This window comes from Cervus canadensis, chromosome 1, assembly GCF_019320065.1.
Source record: "Cervus canadensis isolate Bull #8, Minnesota chromosome 1, ASM1932006v1, whole genome shotgun sequence".
Lineage (NCBI taxonomy): Eukaryota > Metazoa > Chordata > Mammalia > Artiodactyla > Cervidae > Cervus > Cervus canadensis.
The window spans coordinates 13,986,419-14,005,648 of record NC_057386.1 but is presented as its reverse complement, the minus strand read 5'-3'; the positions used below and the strand labels follow the sequence as shown (position 1 = coordinate 14,005,648).

At 39.8% G+C, this 19,230-nt stretch overlaps 1 protein-coding gene across 3 annotated transcripts; it reads right to left on the bottom strand.

Annotated features, from left to right (window-relative positions):
• Positions 1-1,936: 1,936 nt before the first annotated feature.
• POLG2 (DNA polymerase gamma 2, accessory subunit) lies at positions 1,937-17,788 on the bottom strand. Of its 3 annotated transcripts, XM_043464523.1 has the most exons (8): positions 17,090-17,784; positions 12,617-12,743; positions 12,398-12,503; positions 11,422-11,595; positions 9,893-10,033; positions 7,569-7,649; positions 3,939-4,039; positions 1,937-2,140 (listed from the first exon to the last, which is right to left on the bottom strand). In XM_043464523.1, the coding sequence occupies exons 1-8, from the start codon at positions 17,649-17,651 to the stop codon at positions 1,975-1,977; spliced, it is 1,458 nt and encodes a 485-aa protein (XP_043320458.1). In that variant the 5' UTR covers positions 17,652-17,784; the 3' UTR covers positions 1,937-1,974. The 3 variants fall into 3 exon arrangements, with proteins under 3 accessions (XP_043320458.1, XP_043320464.1, XP_043320474.1); XM_043464529.1 differs by lacking the exon at positions 9,893-10,033 and having other exon boundaries at positions 17,090-17,787; XM_043464539.1 differs by lacking the exons at positions 7,569-7,649; positions 9,893-10,033 and having other exon boundaries at positions 17,090-17,788.
• Between the last annotated feature and the right edge of the window lie 1,442 nt (positions 17,789-19,230).

Genomic DNA, 19,230 nt, shown 5'->3' with positions numbered 1-19,230 from the left:
AGAAACTAAGTGGATATGTGTTTAGTAGTTCAGTCGTGTCTCTTTGCAATTCCACGGGTGATCCTACCAGGCTCCTCTGGTCCATGGGACTCTCCAGGCAAGAATACTGGAGTGGATTGCCATTTCCTTCTCCAGGGGATGCTCCTAACTCAGGGATCAAACCCGGGTCTCCTGCATTGCAGGCAGATTCTTTACCATTTGAGCCACCAGGGAAGCCCATAACTGGATATCTGATATTACAGATATGATTTTTTAAAACTTTTTATTACTACAACCCTCAAATATACACAAAAAGCAGTACAATGAACCCATGTACCCATAACTCAACAACTCAGGACTATCCCTATTTTTCACCTATATTCTACTACTTTTTTAAAACTAAATTTTAAAACAAGTCTCAGATATCATAATTTTTACTCAAAAATATTTAAGTACATGTCTTTCAGATAAGGATTTTTTTTTCTTTTTTTTTTCCATTTATTTTTATTAGTTGGAGGCTAATTACTTTATGATATTGTAGTGGTTTTTGTCATACATTGACATGAATCAGCCATGGATTTACATGTATTCCCCATCCCTACCCCCCTCCCACCTCCCTCTCTACCTGATCCCTCTGGGTCTTTCCATTGCACCAGGCCCAAGCACTTGTCTCATGCATCCAACCTGGGCTGGTGATCTGTTTCATAGACAATATACATGTTTTGATGCTGTTCTCTCGAACAGATAAGGATTTTTAAAAAGAAAAATAAAGCCATAATATCATGATTACACCCAAGAAAATTCTCAATAATTCCTTAGTATCATCTAGTGCTAATTTTTTCAGGCATGAAAATGGTTAACAAAAGATCCTGAACTAAAATGTTTACAAACGAAATGATAGCTGTGACCTGCTTTGTATAATATGGAAGGGTGGTGTTGGGTGGATGAGGTAAGACTGGTCATAGGTTAATGGCTGTTGGTACTGGGTGATATGTACATGGAGTTAATTATACTACCTTGGAGATGTCTTTGTGTTTGAAATTCTTCCCAAGAGCAAAAAATAAAAACCTGCTAGGTAAGGTCAACTCAGACAAGTTAGTCCACCTTTCAAGACATTGTACACAAATTATCAGTTGGGATATCTGCCAAGTTGGCAACGACAACACAGTCAACACAAACATAACCAGCACACAAAAGTTTATAGAATCAGATACTAATATTAGATTATGCCATTTAACATTTATTTTAGCTTGCTTTTCAAAAATCAATAAATGTTCTAATTTCGTTTTAGGTTAATCTTTGATATCTGAGAGTGTGCATAAAGACCTTTTCTTTCCTGATAACAAAACCCATTTCAGAGACTAAAAGACAGTACTATAGCACCAAAGGATAAAGTATCTTTGATCCAAATTAATCATGATATCCTCATGCCCTTGGACAGTGACTGGCCTAGTAATGATCGTGTGATTCAGTTCTGACGAATACAAGTAAACAAGCCTTCTGATTAGGATGTTTGGGAAAGCGTTTACTTTCCTAATTAAAAAGGGAGAGTCGTGGCTCAATAGCTCTTATCTCTTTGACTTTCTCTCTAACTAGAATGTAGCTGAGGTTAGAAACAGAGCAGCCACTTTGTGAGCAAGAAGCAACAAGTAGAAAGATAAAAACCATATACTAAAGATGATGGAAAGACAGCAAGAGCCTTGGTCCCTAACTACTATAGAGGAAAAAATTACACCAGCTCTGGATAGTTGAACCCCTCGATTGCTTGTTATCAGAAAAACAAACCCCAATTTGCTTAATCTAGTATAGTAGTATTTTTCTTACAGTTGAAAATATTCCTGATACCATGAAATACATCAAGAAGTAGCAAAAACAATGAAAAAACAAAGCACCAAAGACATCCACTTCTTAAGTGCAAAAGGGTTCAACAACAACAAAGTTAAATGAGACAACCAACTTAGGAAAGGTGAATATTTATTATACAAATATTGAAATCTATACATTCTTAGCTGATGATATATATTTAGTTAGAAAGTCTTTTACTTTGGATATATGCATCATTTCCTTCATTGTGGTGTCTCTACTTCTCAAATGTATTAATCCATTCTCCAAAGTAGCTTCAGTAATCAACACTGTGAAGAGGATACTCATTTCATCATATCTAAGAAAAAAAAGTAGTTAACCAAAACATATGAGCACAAATATAAATTGGAAATTCACTACATTACCAGCATTAATTACTCTGGAATCAATGTCACTTTCCAGAGCCACAAAACTCAAAGGCAGTGCTTGAGAACTAAACCCAAAAACAGTTTTCTCAAGTTTCTGAATCATTTTCAAAGTAAAATCTTCAGAAAATTTCTGACTTATTGTAATAGCTTGGAAGCCATAAAAGAAAATAAAACATAAGAAATAAACAGTCATTAAAAGAAAAAGAAGAAAGAAATATTGGCATCTCAACACATCATTTGGTATGATATTATGTATGAACCTCAGAATAACCTCGGCTTTTGGTATGTGGCTACAATCCAAGAAAATTATTTTTGACCCAACTCTCTTACACGACTACTATAGTATTAAGATCCAGTGCACAACAAATGATACCAAAACCCGTGTTTAATATACAACTTAGTATGCTAACTTACAGTTTCTAGTTTAGCAATAACTGAATATATTCCACACTGGCCTTCTTTTTGCTTACCCAGTCACACACTAGGTCATTAATATTTCTCTTCTTTGTAGGACTCCACCAGAAATTATTTATTTATCTACTTACTTGCCTATTGTCTACTCTAGCCCACTACAATGTAAGCATCACAAGAACAGGAAACTTTGCTCTCTTGTTTGCTGCTGTATCAAAGTACATAAAATATAGTAGGTGCTTAATATATATCTGGATGGACATATTCTGGGACAAAGAAATAAATATCCTGAGACATAAAGCCTTTGCTATGTAAAGAACAAATGTAACTTGATAGTGTCCTTAAGACTCAAAGGGTAAGATTTTAGATCTGAGAACACTGCAAGGTTTAAGTACTACTACTTCATTTTATGTATGATAAAACCATCAGTTGTTCTATCTATAGAAACCTGTTTTACTTCTGACATCACCTGAAAGGTATATTTAACAAGTTACTAGAGAACTGAGGAATAAGACACTAAGCTTCACAACTTATCACCTAAAAGATATGTATTTGTCACAAAAAGCTAAAAAAATAACAAAATAAACCCAAAGTAAGGGGAATGAACTGTTTTATTGAAAAATAGAAGTCACTGGAAATAGCAAAGCTAAGACTAGAGACAGGGAGATCGATTAGGAGATTAGTTCAATAATTCAGCCAAGAGATACTAGTAACCTTAACTTGAGTAGGGGCAGTGAAGATTGGGAGATGTGGATGTGAGACACATTTAGGAGGAAGACAAGAGTCAGGGATGGACTGGGCGCGGACAGTAAGAAGAGGGATGCGTGAAGGACAATATCCAGGTTTCAGTCTTAAGTAATCAGGTAAACAGAGGCACCGATCAACTGAGAAAACCAGTTCTCTGTTCTCTGGAATGAAATTACCTTCCACTCAGCCTGAGAATGAACCGTAAGAACCAGCAAGAAAAAGGCACTCCACTCAGGTTCCCACAGTCCTCATTCAACAACTGCATCTATTAGGAGTAATTCCATTCCTGATAAACTGAAAACCTCAGGGACACATAGTCCTCCTTCATGGTAGGAGTCTTAAGGTTTCATGTAGCACATGGTTAAATATACCTGATGAGTATTGTTTCCTGCTGTAGCAATTAACTAAGGGTATGTGGTTCTGTAAACGGAACAGTTAGGAATAATTTTAAATTACATTATATATACATATTCAGAAGAGGTTTGTTACTCATAAAGTAAAGAAACATCAGATAATCAAAAACTCTGAATAAATACAATTTTTTTTAGCAACCAAAAAGATAATTCTCACTTTGAATAAAGTTGTTCCAGTGAAGACTGCACGGTTTCCAAATAACCAGGCCACACAGAAATTCCATTCTCTAGTAATTCATTAAATAGCCCTTGACAAACCTGAGGAAAAATACAAAAACTTTGAATATGAAACAGAGAAAAGTAGCTAGAAGTATTACTCTAATTTTATGAAACCACCAACCATCTTTTTCAATCTTTAAAATGGGCATAAATCCCTTTAATTACACAATATTGTTGTACTTATAAACTGTATATTTCTTAAGAACTTATACACTGCAAAGCGTGTTAGTTGTTTAGTCGTGTCTGACTCTTTGAGACGGCACAGACCATAGCCGGCCAGGCTTCTCTGTCTATGGAGTTCTCTAGGCAAGAATACTGGAGGGAGTGGCCATTCCCTTCCCCAGGGATCTTCCCAACCCAGGGATCGAACCCAGGTCTCCTGCATTGCAGGTAGACTCTTTACAGTCTGAGCCATGAATACTAAATGCAAATCTCCAACATTTTTATATTAAATAAAAGAATTTTTATTATTATCATCACTCAAAACACAAAAGCAATACAGATTCTATCAGAAAAAAAGCAGTTAAGTCCATAGGGTTATGTTAACTCATCTGAGACTTGAAGACTGAAGAGAAGAGACATCAAAGAAAAGTAAGAAGAAGCCAGAAAAGTATGAAGAAAACTAGGAAAGTGGTATTCCTGAAACCAACTAAAGAAAATGTTTCAGGAACAGAGAATGATTGATTAGCATCAGTGGAATGCTGGAGACAAAAGTCTGATGGAAAATACAGAAATAATAATGAGTAAATGATAGTTTACTGTTTTCTTAAAAATAGTGATGCAAAAAAAAAAAAAAGAAAGAAAGAAAGAAAAATTTTAAATGCTCATAACAATCCAGAACTAAAAACCCTAAAGCGAGATTTTCCTCACTGGTGCTGCTGACACAGGATGTTTACCAGTATCCCTGGCTTTCATCAGATGCCTGGAGCACTCTTCCTCACCTTGTGACAACCGAAACTGTCCCCAAACTTTACCAAATGTCCCTGGTGGGGAGGGGAGGGTAATGGTGAGTGGAAGGGTCACGTGAGAGCATGTGCTTGCGCTAGCATCAGTAACACCTGGAGGGCTTGCAAAACACAGATGGCTCAGCCTCACCCCAGAGTTTCTGATTCAGCAGGTTTGGCAAGAATTTGCATTTCTAGCAAGCTCCCAGGGAAAAGACCAGAGCAAAATGGGTGTTAAGGTACACAGTATTTTGGGGACAAATGAAAATATAGATATTAATAAATCTTGGAAAGTAACAGGAAAAAGGCTAATATGAATTTTAGTAAGTTAGTGGTTGCCAGCAGAAAATGACCTCTTCATAACAGAAGGTGGAAAAGGAAAGAAAAAGCTCTCAGCATGATTAAGCCCAGGTGCAGACATGAGGAAATGAGAGTCCTCACGCCACAGACGAGTCCACAAACAGGCGCAGCCAGTTTGGAAAGCAATCTAACTGATATAGTGAAATCAAGGCTACATGTTCATTTTATCCCAGAATCTGATCCCTGTAAAAATAACCCACAAAACCTCTTCCATAGTCCAGAAAGTTACAGGCATGAGGATTCTCTCTGTCATAAAGCTGAGGAAAAAAATTAAAAACAGAACATGATACTATTCCTTTGGTAAAACACCTGAGGCACAAAGTAATACTATTATTCTTAAAAACAAAACAGAAAAGGGCCTGCAATGGTCCTTCAAGCAAAAAAAAAAAAAACTCCCTAAGAACTCAGTACCTTCTGGGGTGTTTGGGAAGTCTTCCTCAATCCTGGGGACAAATGTGGAAATCAAGCCATTCTCTTTCCCTTTCCCTGAGGTCATTATCACCACCTTTCCAGACCCTCCCCAAGAGCTCGAGAAAGCCCGTTAATCTTTCAAGAGTCCTCACTCCGTCCTGGATGGTCTGAGTCACCCAGACAGAAATGACTGCTGAAGGGGCCCTGGCTTTTTTAAAGAGTATTTAATTTGACCAGATATATTAGAAAAATAAAATAAGATTGCAAATCTAGAGCTTGTGCTGATACCAACAAGTATCAAAATGTTAAGTTGGCCAATAAACACATGAAAAGATGCTTAACATCATTCAGTATTAGGGAAATGCAAATCAAAACTACAATGAGATATCACCTCACTCCCGTCAGAATGGCCATATTCAAAAAGATCTACAAACAATAAAGGCTGGAGAGGACAGGGAGAAAAGGCAACCCTCTAGTACTGTTGCTGAGACTGTAAACTGATACAGCCACTTTGGAGAAGAGTACGGAGATTCCTTATAAAACTACCACATGACCCAGCAGTCCCACTACGGGGGGTATACCCTGAGAAAACCACAATTCAAAGACACATGTAACTCAATGTTCACTGCAGCACTATTTACAAAAGCTAGGGCATGGAAGCAACCTAGATGTCCACTGACAGATGAATGGATGGAGAAGATGTGGTACATATACACAACGGAATATTATTCAGCCGTAAAAAGGAATGGATTTGAGTCAGTTCTAGTGAGGTGGATGAACCTAGAGCCTGTTACACAGAGTGAAGTCAGAAAAACAAATATTGTGTATTAATGCATATATATGGAATCTAGGAAAACAGCACTGGTGAACCTATTTGCAGGGAAGGAACGGAGATGCAGCTACAGAGAACAGACTTGTGGACACAGTGAGGGAAGGCAAGAGTAGGAACAACTGAGAAAGTAGCATTGACATATAGGACACTGTGCTGTGCTGAGTCGCTCAGTCGTGTCTGACTCTTTGAGACCCCGTGGACTGTAGCCCGCCAGGCTCCTCTGTCCACAGGAGTTCTCCAGGCAAGAATACTGGAGTGGGTTGCCATGCCCTCCTCCAGGCATCTCCCCAACCCAGGGATCGAACCCAGGTCTCCCACATTGCAGGTAAATTCTTTACCATCTGAGTCACCAGGGAAGCACAACAATACTGGAGTGGGTAGCCTATCCCTTCTCCAGGGGATCTTCCCAACCCAGAAATCGAACCAGGGTCTCTTGTATTACAGGTGGAGTCTTTACCAGCTGAGCTACCAGGGAAGCCCATATACAACACTATCCTGTGTAAAATAGCTAGCTAGTGGGAAGCTGCTATATACCACAAGAGCCCAACCCGGGGCTCTGTGATGGGCTAGAGGGGGGATGGGAAAGTGGAGCGAGGTTCAAGAGCAGGGGGCTATGCATATAATTATGGCTGATTCGAGCTGTTGTATGGCAGAATCCAACACAACACTGTATAGCAATTATCCTCCAATTTTAAAAAAAAGTGTTAGAAAGAGAAGAGGTAAGAAATTATTCACTAGACTTCTGTACAAATATTTTGATCACCAAAATTATGCATACTCATTAAAAAAAATGCAATTATGACTAAGCATGACATTAACAGCAAAATCCACACAAGTGTATTCAGTTTCTTTAGTATGCTATATTTCAAATTGCATTAATTAATCACAGTATTTACCCACAGTTCATTATTTAGTTTAAAAAAATTTTAATGAATAAAATAAAACTTAGATGGCAAACTACTCACTTACTTGGAATAAAGGTTATAGTTGAAATCAAGACATTAAAACTTATTTAACCCACCTGTCTTAGTTCCACTGTTGGGCCTCGTCCCACATCCAAAGCAACTTTAATAGGGGCCAAACAAGGGTGAAGTTTAAGCACCTAAAACAATTTAAAGAGCAGGGATAAAAAGGACAAGCACTAATAAACATGAAGCTTCTTAAACAGTTGAAATTTTCTGTGTGAAAATGGAAGCCTGCTGAGGTCATAACAAGTCATGTAAAGATGCATCAGTTATCTGCATTCAGATGCCATAGATTTCTCCACTTAGGCATTAAGCAGAAACACATTCACTTGATACTCTCCCTTCTCCTGACAACTCCATCTTCCCTCAGTCAAAACGCCCTTTCCTGGAATCACTGCCTTCACTACCCAGCCTGTGCCATGTACCTTATCACTTGCACTTTCTCCTGCCAAAACCCATCACTCTACACATTCATTCAGCCATTCAACACTTGGCTCGAGAAACAGTCCTAGGTGGTGGGGACAAAAATCCCTGTCCCTCACAATGGGAGAAGATAACAAAATAAGAAAGTAAGATATTTGAAGATAGGAAAGGAAAAGAAAGTGAAGTCACTCAGTCGTGTCTGACTCTTTGTGACCCCATGGACTGCAGCCTACCAGGCTCCCCTGTCCATGGGATTTTCCAGGCAAGTGTACTGGAGTGGGCTGCCATTTCCTTCTCCAGGGGACCTTCCCGACCCAGGTATCGAACCCGGGTCTCTCGCATGCAGGCAGACACTTTACCGTTTGAGCTACCAGGGAAACTCTATATTTGAAGGTAGTAAGTGCTTGAAAAAAAAAAAAGAAAGAAAGAAGATATGTGTTGGCAAGGGGTGGGCTAGGGGAGGGCTGTTTGCAATTTTAAATAAGGTGATAAGACAAAGTTTCCTCTCTGAGGTGACAATTGAGCAAAGGTTTGAAAGTGGATTGAGGGGCAAGACTTGTGTGTTTGGAGGAAGAGCACTCAGACAAAGGGAAGAACTAATGACATGGCTCTGGGGGACACCTAGCATGTTCTAGAAACAACAATGATGTCTGCGTTGCTCGAGCAGACTGAGTAATGTAGAGATGAGTTCGAGGGCAAAAAGAAAAACGTTTTGTAAAACATTTTAAGGGGCTTGAGCTTTTCCCCTGAGTAAGAGGAGCTTACTGGAGGGTTTAAAGCAGAAGAACTGAGTAACATGTACTGTTCAAAAGGGCCACTTGGTGCAGAGAGGTGGGGATGATGGTGGCTTAGATCAGAATTCAAGCAGGGGAGGTGGTAAGAAAAGGTCAGATTCAGGATATATGTTGGAGACAGAGTCAGAGAGGTTTTGCTGATGGTTTGGAAGTGGGGTATAAGAGAAAGAAGGGATCGCCCTTGTTTGTTTGCCACACATGCCCCATAAATCCCAACTCCCAGAAGGGCCACATCAGACTAAATGAACACTGCATAATAAATCACTAACTGTGCAGAGTGGAGCTACAAGCTCGTGGTGTCTGATGCCAGGTGAGCACTCAACATGTTAAAACTTTTGATTTGGAGCAGCTCCCTGTCAAGTTGAGGGGAACAGGACTATTCTAAACTCTTGCCACTTAAACCCCTACTCCTCCACATTTTAAGCTAACAATCTTGCTTCTGAATTCCCCAAGAAAACAAAGGATGTGAGTAAAGCTTCCTTCAAGGGCCAAACAGTCCCGGCTGCCTATTTATACTATTGTTTTTCCTCCCTGCTGTTTAAAGTAACCCTTTCAAGACAACCCCCTCCCCAACATGTATTCTTGATTCTGTCTTAATCCTTCTTGTTTCTTCCAAAATTTTGCTCCATTAGGCATTTCATTCTCTCCTACAACTGCAACCCCTCCTGTCTCTCTTGACTTTGAGCCCGTAAGAATGCTAAAACTGCACATCCTAAAATAAGCTGTTCCCTTGACCCAAACCCATGGCTTGCTCCTGTGATCCAGTGACCAGCCACTTGGGGTCAGACCAGAAGCTGAGAGGTCAACACCACAAGTTTGGCTGGTCTGTCTTACTCCTATTTAACATTCTGCTTCTGATGTAAGTGGAAGCCATCAGTGAAAAGGCTCAGGGGCTGAGAGTCAGAGAGCTGTCTAGCTGCCCAAGATCAAACAGAAACACCTTTGGGGTTACCCAGTAGGGATTCCTGGCTCTAATTCTGCAAGAACCTGCTTATTATTCCTGTGGCCACATTCTCAAAGAAACCTGAAAAATATTTCAAATACTTGCACTAAAAAAATAATTATTCAGAGTTTATGTTAGAAACCAAGTGCGCTAACATAAAAAAGAGGGGAGAAACCTGTATTTTTAACTTCCCAAGGCTGTCTCTGAAATATCAAAGTACCTTTCTATGAAGATCTTTCTTTCTTGTAAAGGAGTTCTCTGTTAGCTGGAAAGAATCATAGAGGTAGGCCAGCATGCCTTGGTCTAGATCTCCATTTATAGATAAAACAGAAGGAACCACGTTTTTCCGCCCGTCTCGGCCCTCAATAGAAAAGTACAACAAAAATAAAGCATTATTCAGCAGAATAACACCTCCTAAAATCATATTTTAGACTTACAGAATCATAATACAAACTGATCAATCAACCTAGACAGACTGATGAAAAAAATTTAAAAGTTATCATTTTGGCAACCCTCACAGTAATCACTGATTTGGGCAAGAATGATGCTGTAACACAGCAGGTCAAAATTTGGTGAGAAACAGGTTATTTTCACATAAATTATCTGCCCACAAAAGACTTAATTACTTGTCAATGAATAACCTCAAAATACTTATCAGCTTTACAATGGAGAAACCTGGTAGGATCATCTTAGTCAAGTGATAAAAGTTACTATCACCAGTAACAAACTGCTATCACATGCCTCCTGACATGATGCCCTGAGGAGAGGGTAGCACCATTGCTGTGGCATGCCTAGCAAAAAAACACATGAAGGAAACTTCAACCAGGGGACGTTCTACAGAGCAACTGGCCTGTACTCTTCAAAAATGTCAAGGTCATGAAAGACAAGGAAAGACAAAAGAAACTGTTCATCTGAAGGGGACTAAGAACACATGACCGGAGAAGGCAATGGCACCCCACTCCAGTCCTCTTGCCTGGAAAATCCCATGGACGGAGGAGCCTGGTAGGCTGCAGTCCATGGCGTCGCGAAGAGTCGGACACGACTGAGCGACTTCACTTTCACTTTTCACTTTCATGCACTGGAGAAGGAAATGGCAACCCACTCCAGTGTTCTTGCCTAGAGAATCCCAGGGACGGCGGAGCCTGGTGGGCTGCCGTCTATGGGGTCACACAGAGTCGGACACGACTGAAGCGACTTAGCAGCAGTAGCAGCAGCAAGAACACATGACAACTACTTGAAATACAAGATCCTAGATTGGATCCTGGACCTATAAAGGGCAGATTGGAATAACTGGTCACATTTGAAGGGTTCTGTGGATTTGGCAGTAATAGCAGATTACTGTTACTTTCCTGATCATAATGACTGCACGGCAGTTACATAGGTGAGTCCTTGTAATACTTGAGAAATGTATACTAACATATTAAGAAGTCTTGGGCCAGCCACCATGCCTACAGTTAATTCTCAAATGGTTCAGAAATGATCACAGGGTAGTCCAGTGGTTAAGAATCTGCCTTCTAATGCAGGGGACCAGGGTTCGACCCCCGTCTGGGGACTAAGATGCCACACACCGTGGGGCAACTAAGTCTGTGCACCACAACTAAGACCTGTCACAGCCGAAAATTAATAAATAAGATTAAAAAAAATAATAAAATGTACAAGTCAGCGGTTTTTTTACAAAGTACATCTTCAAAATGTTCATGGTGAGAGAATCTGGGTAAAGGAGACACAGGAGCACAAGGGAAAACATACGTGCAATTGAGCCACACTTCCAGGATACGTGTGTAAAAGTTCATGATCTCCTAGATTCCACAGGGTTTCTATTGGCTCCTTTCCCCAGGGAAAATTGTAGTAAAGTTTGTTTCCTTTTCGGCCTGCTTCATCCTGACAATCTCCACTGCTGAAGTTAGATGGACTCACAGCAAACTGGAAAGCAAAGTTTGTCTTATTAACTTATTAAAATAAACATTAAAAGTAAAGTTGCCTACAGCAACTGAATGAAATGGGTCAAGTTCCATATAAGAACTGTTAAGTTTAATTAAATATGAGTGTATATACTGCTAAAAATACTGTTTTTTAATCTGAAAGAATTACAGAGAATAACTGTGGATGCTATCTAGCCTTTCTGTGGTCAATTAAAAAGAAGGGAAGGAACCATGAACTTAGATACAGAAAAAAGTATCACATACCATTCTCATCCTTCCACAAACAGCCTGAGTATTTGTGATCATTTCATTTAGTTTAGGTGAGTATTTGGAGATTCTGAGAGTTAGAGTAATAAGACAACGGCAAGACAAAAATGCTTACTTCAGCTTTTCTCTCTTAGGCTTACATTGAAACCTGACTGTAAATTATAGGACCATTTGACTAATATGGAGAGTTCTTGGAGGTTGGGAGGAAAAGCTAAAGCTATAAGAGTGGGCAAGGGTCAAACTCTATACCAGTCAGGAATGCCAGGTAAGAGAAGTTGAGCTTTGTTTTGTTAAAGTCTTACGAACAAAAGTTTCTGACCAAAACATCAACAAATACTTTACCAAAGTAACTTTGTCTTACAGAATAATGAAAATCACTACAAAGAGTTTTTTTATATGTACTTGTTAATTTTTATAGCTGTCTCATAAATATAACATAGCTACATCAAATAAAATTTCATTTATTACAGAGTATTACTTCTTACTTAGACAATTTGTCTATTCATTATTAAATTAAAGGTTAATTATTGTAGTACCTTTCTCCACCATAGGAGTCGATGACGTAACCAGAAATCAAGCCACTGGCTTGCAGTTCTTGCTGAAGTAAACCATACCAGAGAAGCTTCAGTCTTTTCACCGATTCTTTGGATATCAGAAATATAAGATAATCATTTATTTGAAAATCATATAATCTATCCCAAAGTGAAAGTGACTGTTTAAACACAAGGCCAAGTTATTTGCCATTTTCTGTGTACCTTTTAACACCATCAGGTGTCTGCTTAGTATCAGAAACAGGGTGAAAACACACTCCAATCTGAGCAAGGCCAAAAGGCAGCCTCTTGTTTATCAGATCCAGGTAACTAACATAGTGCTCCAAGGCACCTGTTAAAAAATAAATCAATCATTGTATAAACCCAATCATTTCAGTCAATTTATAGACAAATTAATAATATAATGCTAACACAGCAGTAAGTATAGTAACATGGAGCTAAAGTAGATCTTAGTTGATTACCACTTAATTTCAAGTAGTGCTCTCCAACTTTTTAGTTTGAAGATTTTCAAATCTACAAGAAAGTTGAAAGAATAGTACAATAAACATCTGTAAATCCTTCACCTAGATTCACCAACTGCAAACATTTTGCCACATTTCTTTTTTTTGTTCACCACAAAACATTTCAGCAGGCACCTCCTAAAATTAAAAATATTCACTGTACACCTTTATCACACCATTAATCATGTCATGATTTCATCTAACATATGATCAATATTTTATTTTCTGTCACCCCAAATGCCATTTATTACTGTCTTTTTCTCCCTAATTAAGGTTAATGCTCTGCATTTTGATTAGATTTCTTAAATCACTCTAAATCTAGACTATTTCTCTGACTTCTCCAACTTTGCTTTTAATAACAATGACTTTTGATTTGAGTACAGGCCAGTCACAGATTAATCTCAAATTAGACTTGTCTGAATATTCCCTTATGATTTAATTTGGTTAATCATTTTTAGCAATAATTCTACATAGTTGATATATGTTATGTCTTATGGAATCCTAATAGGAGGAACCTAGTATCAAATGACCCCATTTCTAATGAAACCAGATTTAGATTAACTAGTTAAGACAGTGAATATCCATTACCCACTATCTTCCCCAAAAATCTTCCACCCAATCTTTTAGAATTCACTGATGACCCCTGCTTGAATTATTACATCAAGGATTACAAAGGTAGTTTTTCTATTCTAGCATTCCTTCTATACTTATTGCACAGCTCCTATTAAAACAAACTCTCTTCAACTCCTCTTTCTACCAAGAGCCTTATTTTTTCATTAACTGTGGATTAGATTTTTATTTAATGTGTTCTCATCCATTACCATCAATATTTATTTTAATATTCAATTTGTCCCAAACTTAGCCAGTGGGAATCTCCTTCAAGCCAGCATCTATGTCCTTTTAACATAAACCCACTCCTGCTCCTTGGAAGGAAAGCTATGACATACCTAGACAGTGAATTAAAAAGCAGAGACATCACTTTGCCAACAAAGTTCTGTATAGTATAGTCAAAGCTATGGTTTTTCCAGTAGTCATGTATGCATGTCAGAGTTGGACCATAAAGAAGGCTGAGTGCCAAAGAATTGATGCTTTTGGATTGTGGTGCTGGAGAAGACTCTTGAGAGCCCCTTGGACTGCAAGGAGATCAAAGCAGTCAATCCTAAAGGAAATCAACCCTAAATATTCATTGGAAGGACTGATGCTGAAGCTCCAATACTTTGGCCACCTGATGGGAAGAGCCAACTCAATAAAAAAGACCCTGATGCTGGAAAAGAAGAAGGGGATGGTGAGAGAGTGGGATGGCATCACTGACTCAATGGACATGAATCTGAGCAAATTCTGGGAGACAGAGAAGGACAGGGAAGCCTGGTGCACTGCAATCCATGAGGTTGCAAAGAGTCAGACACAACTTAGCGACTGAACAACAACACTTAGTCTTCTAGTAATTTTTTGCTTTCTAGCACCATAAACTGTCCCAAAGTCACCTTATATTGATTGTCCCTGCCCCAGACCTGGAATGAGCCATTTCTCCAAGTACTGGTTCCATTTAGAAACTTGATTCTAGGTGTGCTCATTGCTATTGTCATTGTTTCTAGGCCTTTTCAATGAAGAAAGCTAGGAAATATGCATTTTTAAAATAAGTTCATACTGATAGTCAATTCAAATTACAAAGTTTATCCTTATCTGCTTTGTATCTTTTTTCTTACAGTGAAAATCTTGGTTCCTAATATATCTATCCATGGGTCTATTTGCTCAGAGTTGGACACAACTGAGCAGGCATGCACAAAATACATGTAAAATAGTTGCAGAACTATAATTCCAACATTTCTAATTAGAATAAATCAAAGTTCAAGATTTCTTACACTTAGATTATATCCCACTAAACGATAACACTGTACTCAACAGTTACTTGAGATTTCCACTTCCTGTAATAACTGGCAAGCTTGTTGACAAGAAAAGCTTGGCAAAGAAACTTTAAAAAATGACACAAGAGAGCTATCAAGGCAGTAAGGACTGAGGGTCCAAGATCTGGAAAAAAAGGAACAGCAGAGAGGTGAATGCAACATTTAGTGTTGCTTTTCCAATCTGAAGTAGCAGAGCTGAGAAGCTGAAACACTGACATCGTATGGGGCTGGTAAGTATAAAAATTGTAGTCCAAAGGTCATAAGAAAGAGAGGCCCTGGCAACACCCCAGCCTTTCACTAGGGGCACCTAAAGGGTTGCCTTCCAGGGGTAAAGTGAAAACGAAGCTGTCAATGAACTTTCTGGATAAATATGCCCTAACTGCCTGCCCAAAGCAAAAGTAATCCCCACCTGCTAGCCCACAGATAGAAGAAAACATCACCCAGAGCCTCAATTTATCTCTATAATTAACACACAAATTACTTAGAAAATCAAGAGAAAAGTCCAAATGAACAAAAGTCCAGAGTAACACAGATACTAGAAACAGACATAACTGAGTTATCAGACCAGACTTTAAAATGTGATCAGTGTGTTCAAGAAAGTTGTTAACAAGATGGGGGAAGTCTAACATATGTGTAATTAATCACAGGACAGAAGAGAATAGGGCAGTAGCGTTCTTTGGAGATATAATGGCTGAGAATTTTTAAAAACCATTCATACTTAGATCAATTCAGTTCAGTCCCTCAGTCGCGTCCGACTCTTTGCGACCTCATGGACTGCAGCACGCCAGGCCTCCCTGTCCATCACCAACTCCCGCAGTTTACTCAAACTCATGTCCATTGAGTCGGTGATGCCATCCAACCATCTTATCCTCTGTCGTCCCATTCTCCTCTCTCCTTCAATCTTTCCCAGCATCAGGGTCTTTTCAAATGAGTCAGCTCTTCGCATCAGGTGGCCAAAGTATTCATACGCAGAGGCTACCACAATAGTTCAGACATGAAATAAAGAAGGCAAGGGCATGGGGCATAGAAAGAAATGGCAAACTGGTACTTGAAAGCTAGAAGCACTAAACAACCAAAAGATTAGGCAAGTGCATGGATTTAAGTTTCTTAAAGAGAATGTCTGGCTCATCAATAAACACTTTGATGAATCTAAGACAGCTATGTTTCATTTTCTCAGGGGAAAGAAAAAATTGATTTGTTTTGGGACATGGTAATGAAAAGTGATTTAACTTCCCCAAAGTAAAACCATCATGAATAATTAAAGTAGTTCAAATCAAAATTGTCAGATTTACTCAACAGTTTAAGTTTGCCTTATTTTATTAAGGAAATCTTTAAAAGGTTATAATATAGGTACTAATTTTCAAAGACCATGGACACTGGTTATTTCAAATTACTTCCTAGTACCGCTTAATAAAAAAAAATGGCAAGGATAACATGTTGCAAAGATGAGATGCTGTGGCAGCCAAGTCTGTCCTATTAAAAAAAAAAAAATCTGATTCCCCCCTCCTCCTCCCGCCCCCGCCCCGGATCTCTACTATCAGGTACTATTTAACTTTAAAGGTATACCATGCCCTACTAAGTTCTGTGTATTCACTAAAGAATCACTTAAAAACTTGATCAGTCCTATTATTCTGCCAATTCAAAAACTACCTTAACGGCTCTTCAAACAACATATTATGCACATAAGTTTTCGTAAGAAAAACTGAGGGCATTTTCTTGTTACTCTGGAAAAACGAGCTCTTTTTTTTAAAAATTTGGCTATGAGGCATATGGGATCTTAGTTCCCTGACCCGGGATCAAAGCCACACCCTTGCACTAGAAGCTTGGAGTCTTAACCACTGGACCACCAGGGGAAATCCTAAAACGAGCTCTTAGTAAGTCTTTTGTGTGTTTAAAAGAAAGAAAGAAAGAAGAGTAACTGTGGAAATACTTGTTAGTATTTTAGTAACAATGAACCAATGATTCAAACACGCGATTTAACTTAGGTCCTAATTCTAGGACTACTCAATTGAACCCCAAAATACTAGGGTTGCCTTGGGAAACTGACAGCTTTACTAGATCCTTGAACCAGATTCTTTAAGAACCAATAACGATCCCATGAACCAGTTGTCTCCAAGGTAGCAAGACTATCAATAAACCCAACTACGTCAAGAAGACAGATTCAGGTAATTTCCTTTCCACGTGACTAAAGGGCCAGTTGCAATTCGTGAAATCGAGCGAGATTGCCTTTCCACCCCGACACCTATTTTGAAGCATGAAATCGTGAAGCATACCGTGAAGAAGGTTCTCCCGTAGTTTCCCAGAAGTGTTTAGTAAGTTCTCAAGAAATGCTACTAGCTGTTCCTTACTCAGCTCTTTGTCTTGCAAGATTTCGCGCAGCGTTTCTGCAGAAACTAACCTGAAGCCATTGTCCACGGGCAGCGAAGGACCTGGTTCACGATGGAGGGCGTCTACCGGGAAGACCTGCTCCCTGAACACCACCACCGAGGACCACCATTCGGCCGCCAGGTTCTTCCGCAACTCTATGCCCAAGGGGCCAAGGCCGGGGTGGCATCCGTTCAGAAGAGAATCTCGGCTAAGCTGCTGCTTGGTGCCACTGAGGAAACGTCTCTTCTGACAGATCGCTACCAGCTCCTCACTCCCCTCACCACCAGACTCGGGGGCTTCTCTCGGCTCGTTTCGGGGTAGCTCCGCTTGCGACCTCACGGGCCCTACGAAGGAGCCGGTCCCTTCCGACAACTGCTCCGGCTGCCTCCCATCTACTTGACCCCGAAACCCAGACAAGAGGCACCGGCAGACTCTCTGGCAGGCTCTGATGGCTGGAGCAGAGCGCATCGCCCTCGGGTGTTAAAGAGCAGAGTTTCCTAGTAACTAGCAGATCCCAAAAAACCGCCACAACAGTGCGAGCCCGGGGGTCCAACTGGGCAGGTGCGACGGAAGTGAGCGTGAGCTGGGACCCGTCCCTCCCACGGAAGTACGTCACTACGTTCCGGCCGCCGCCGCCCCGTCCCTTTCGTCCAGGCGAATACAGGATTCCTTTTTCCTCAAGGTCTAGATCCTTCAGACTGCTGTTCTTTTTTCATTCTTTTTTTTTTTTAATTAGTTGGAGGCTAATTACTTCACATTTCAGTGGGTTTTGTCATACTTTGACATGAATCAGCCATGGAGTTACATGTATTCCCCATCCCGATCCCCCCTCCCACCTCCCTCTCCACCCGATTCCTCTGGGTCTTCCCAATGCACCAGGCCCGAGCACTTGTCTCATGCATCCCACCTGGCAGACTGCTGTTTTTAATCCGTCCTCAGCACCGAAAGATCAGTTATCTTTTTACTATCCCGCTGTTGCCAGTAGAATCAGCTTTATTTGCTTTTGCCAAAATACCTAGGTGTTCTGCAAATTTCCGTTTAAACACCTTCTCACTTAAATGGTAATTTGTATTCTCAACGTAGTGTTACCAAAAACATTTTTAAGGTTGTAGTGGTAAATGTTGAGAGACCCAGGCCTCTCGTGCATCTCTACTAAAAATGCTGTCGCCATCCTCCCTGCCCTCTCCCGGATAGAAGCCCTTGGCCACTTGTACCCATCACCCGGAAACATTTAAAAACCGACAGTGGCCCAGTAGTATTAAAAACTCTCCAGATTAATGCGCAGGTGCTAGACAACCAAGCACTGGTGTACACTTAGGTTGTTCTACAGCGGGCCCTTCTTAAGGCCCTTCCAGAACATACTTGTGACTTAACATTCCCGTTTAAAAAATACGACCCCTTAAAAAACTGCCAAAATAGTGGGAAAGTGGTACAGCCCAGATGAAAGAAAACGGTCGATTTCAAAAAGCATGATAGTCCTACTTCCGACTTTGCTATAAGTGGCTAAGACGACTAACCCAAGTGGAAGAACAAACTACTGTATTCTACTAGAATACCAGGAAAAGGCAGTTTGAGTACAGTCTAGCAAATGAATTGAGAACACAGAACAGTGAAAATTCATCACATTAAGTTAACCTGTTAACAGGTTCGGAAAACTGTTCCATACAAGAACATGTCTGTTAAGAGGTCAGTGAAACAGTATATATGAAAAGCAATTATATTAACAGCAAAGTTGGGCAATATTAACATGTGTTTTCCACTCCCAGAAAACACACACGAGGCCTACAACGCGAATAAATAAAAGAGAGAATGGGGAGAAAAATCACATTTATTAAGACAACCACAGGCTGGACACAACACACATGCTAAAAAGTGGACTGTCTTTTAAAACTTACTTCAAAGGTAAATAGTTTGTTTTCCACAGCCCCACAATCATTCCCGTGTTTACAAATTAAAAGGCCCACGTTAGACATTAAACAGTAATAAGTACTCCAACCTACCCCCAAAAGCTCCTTTTAAGAGTCATTATGAATGACTTATCATGCTA

What these genes read in the sequence shown, in the direction of transcription:
- POLG2 (XM_043464523.1), bottom strand. Translation starts at nt 17,651, where the DNA reads ATGCGCTCTGCTCCAGCCATCAGAGCCTGCCAGAGAGTCTGCCGGTGC. An exon ending in GACTCCTATGGTGGAGAAAG is followed by an intron (nt 11,596 to 12,397) that starts GTACTACAATAA and finishes TTTGCTTTCCAG; the next exon opens with TTTGCTGTGAGTCCATCTAA. An exon ending in AGAAAGATCTTCATAGAAAG is followed by an intron (nt 7,650 to 9,892) that starts GTACTTTGATAT and finishes AAATTGTTTTAG; the next exon opens with GTGCTTAAACTTCACCCTTG.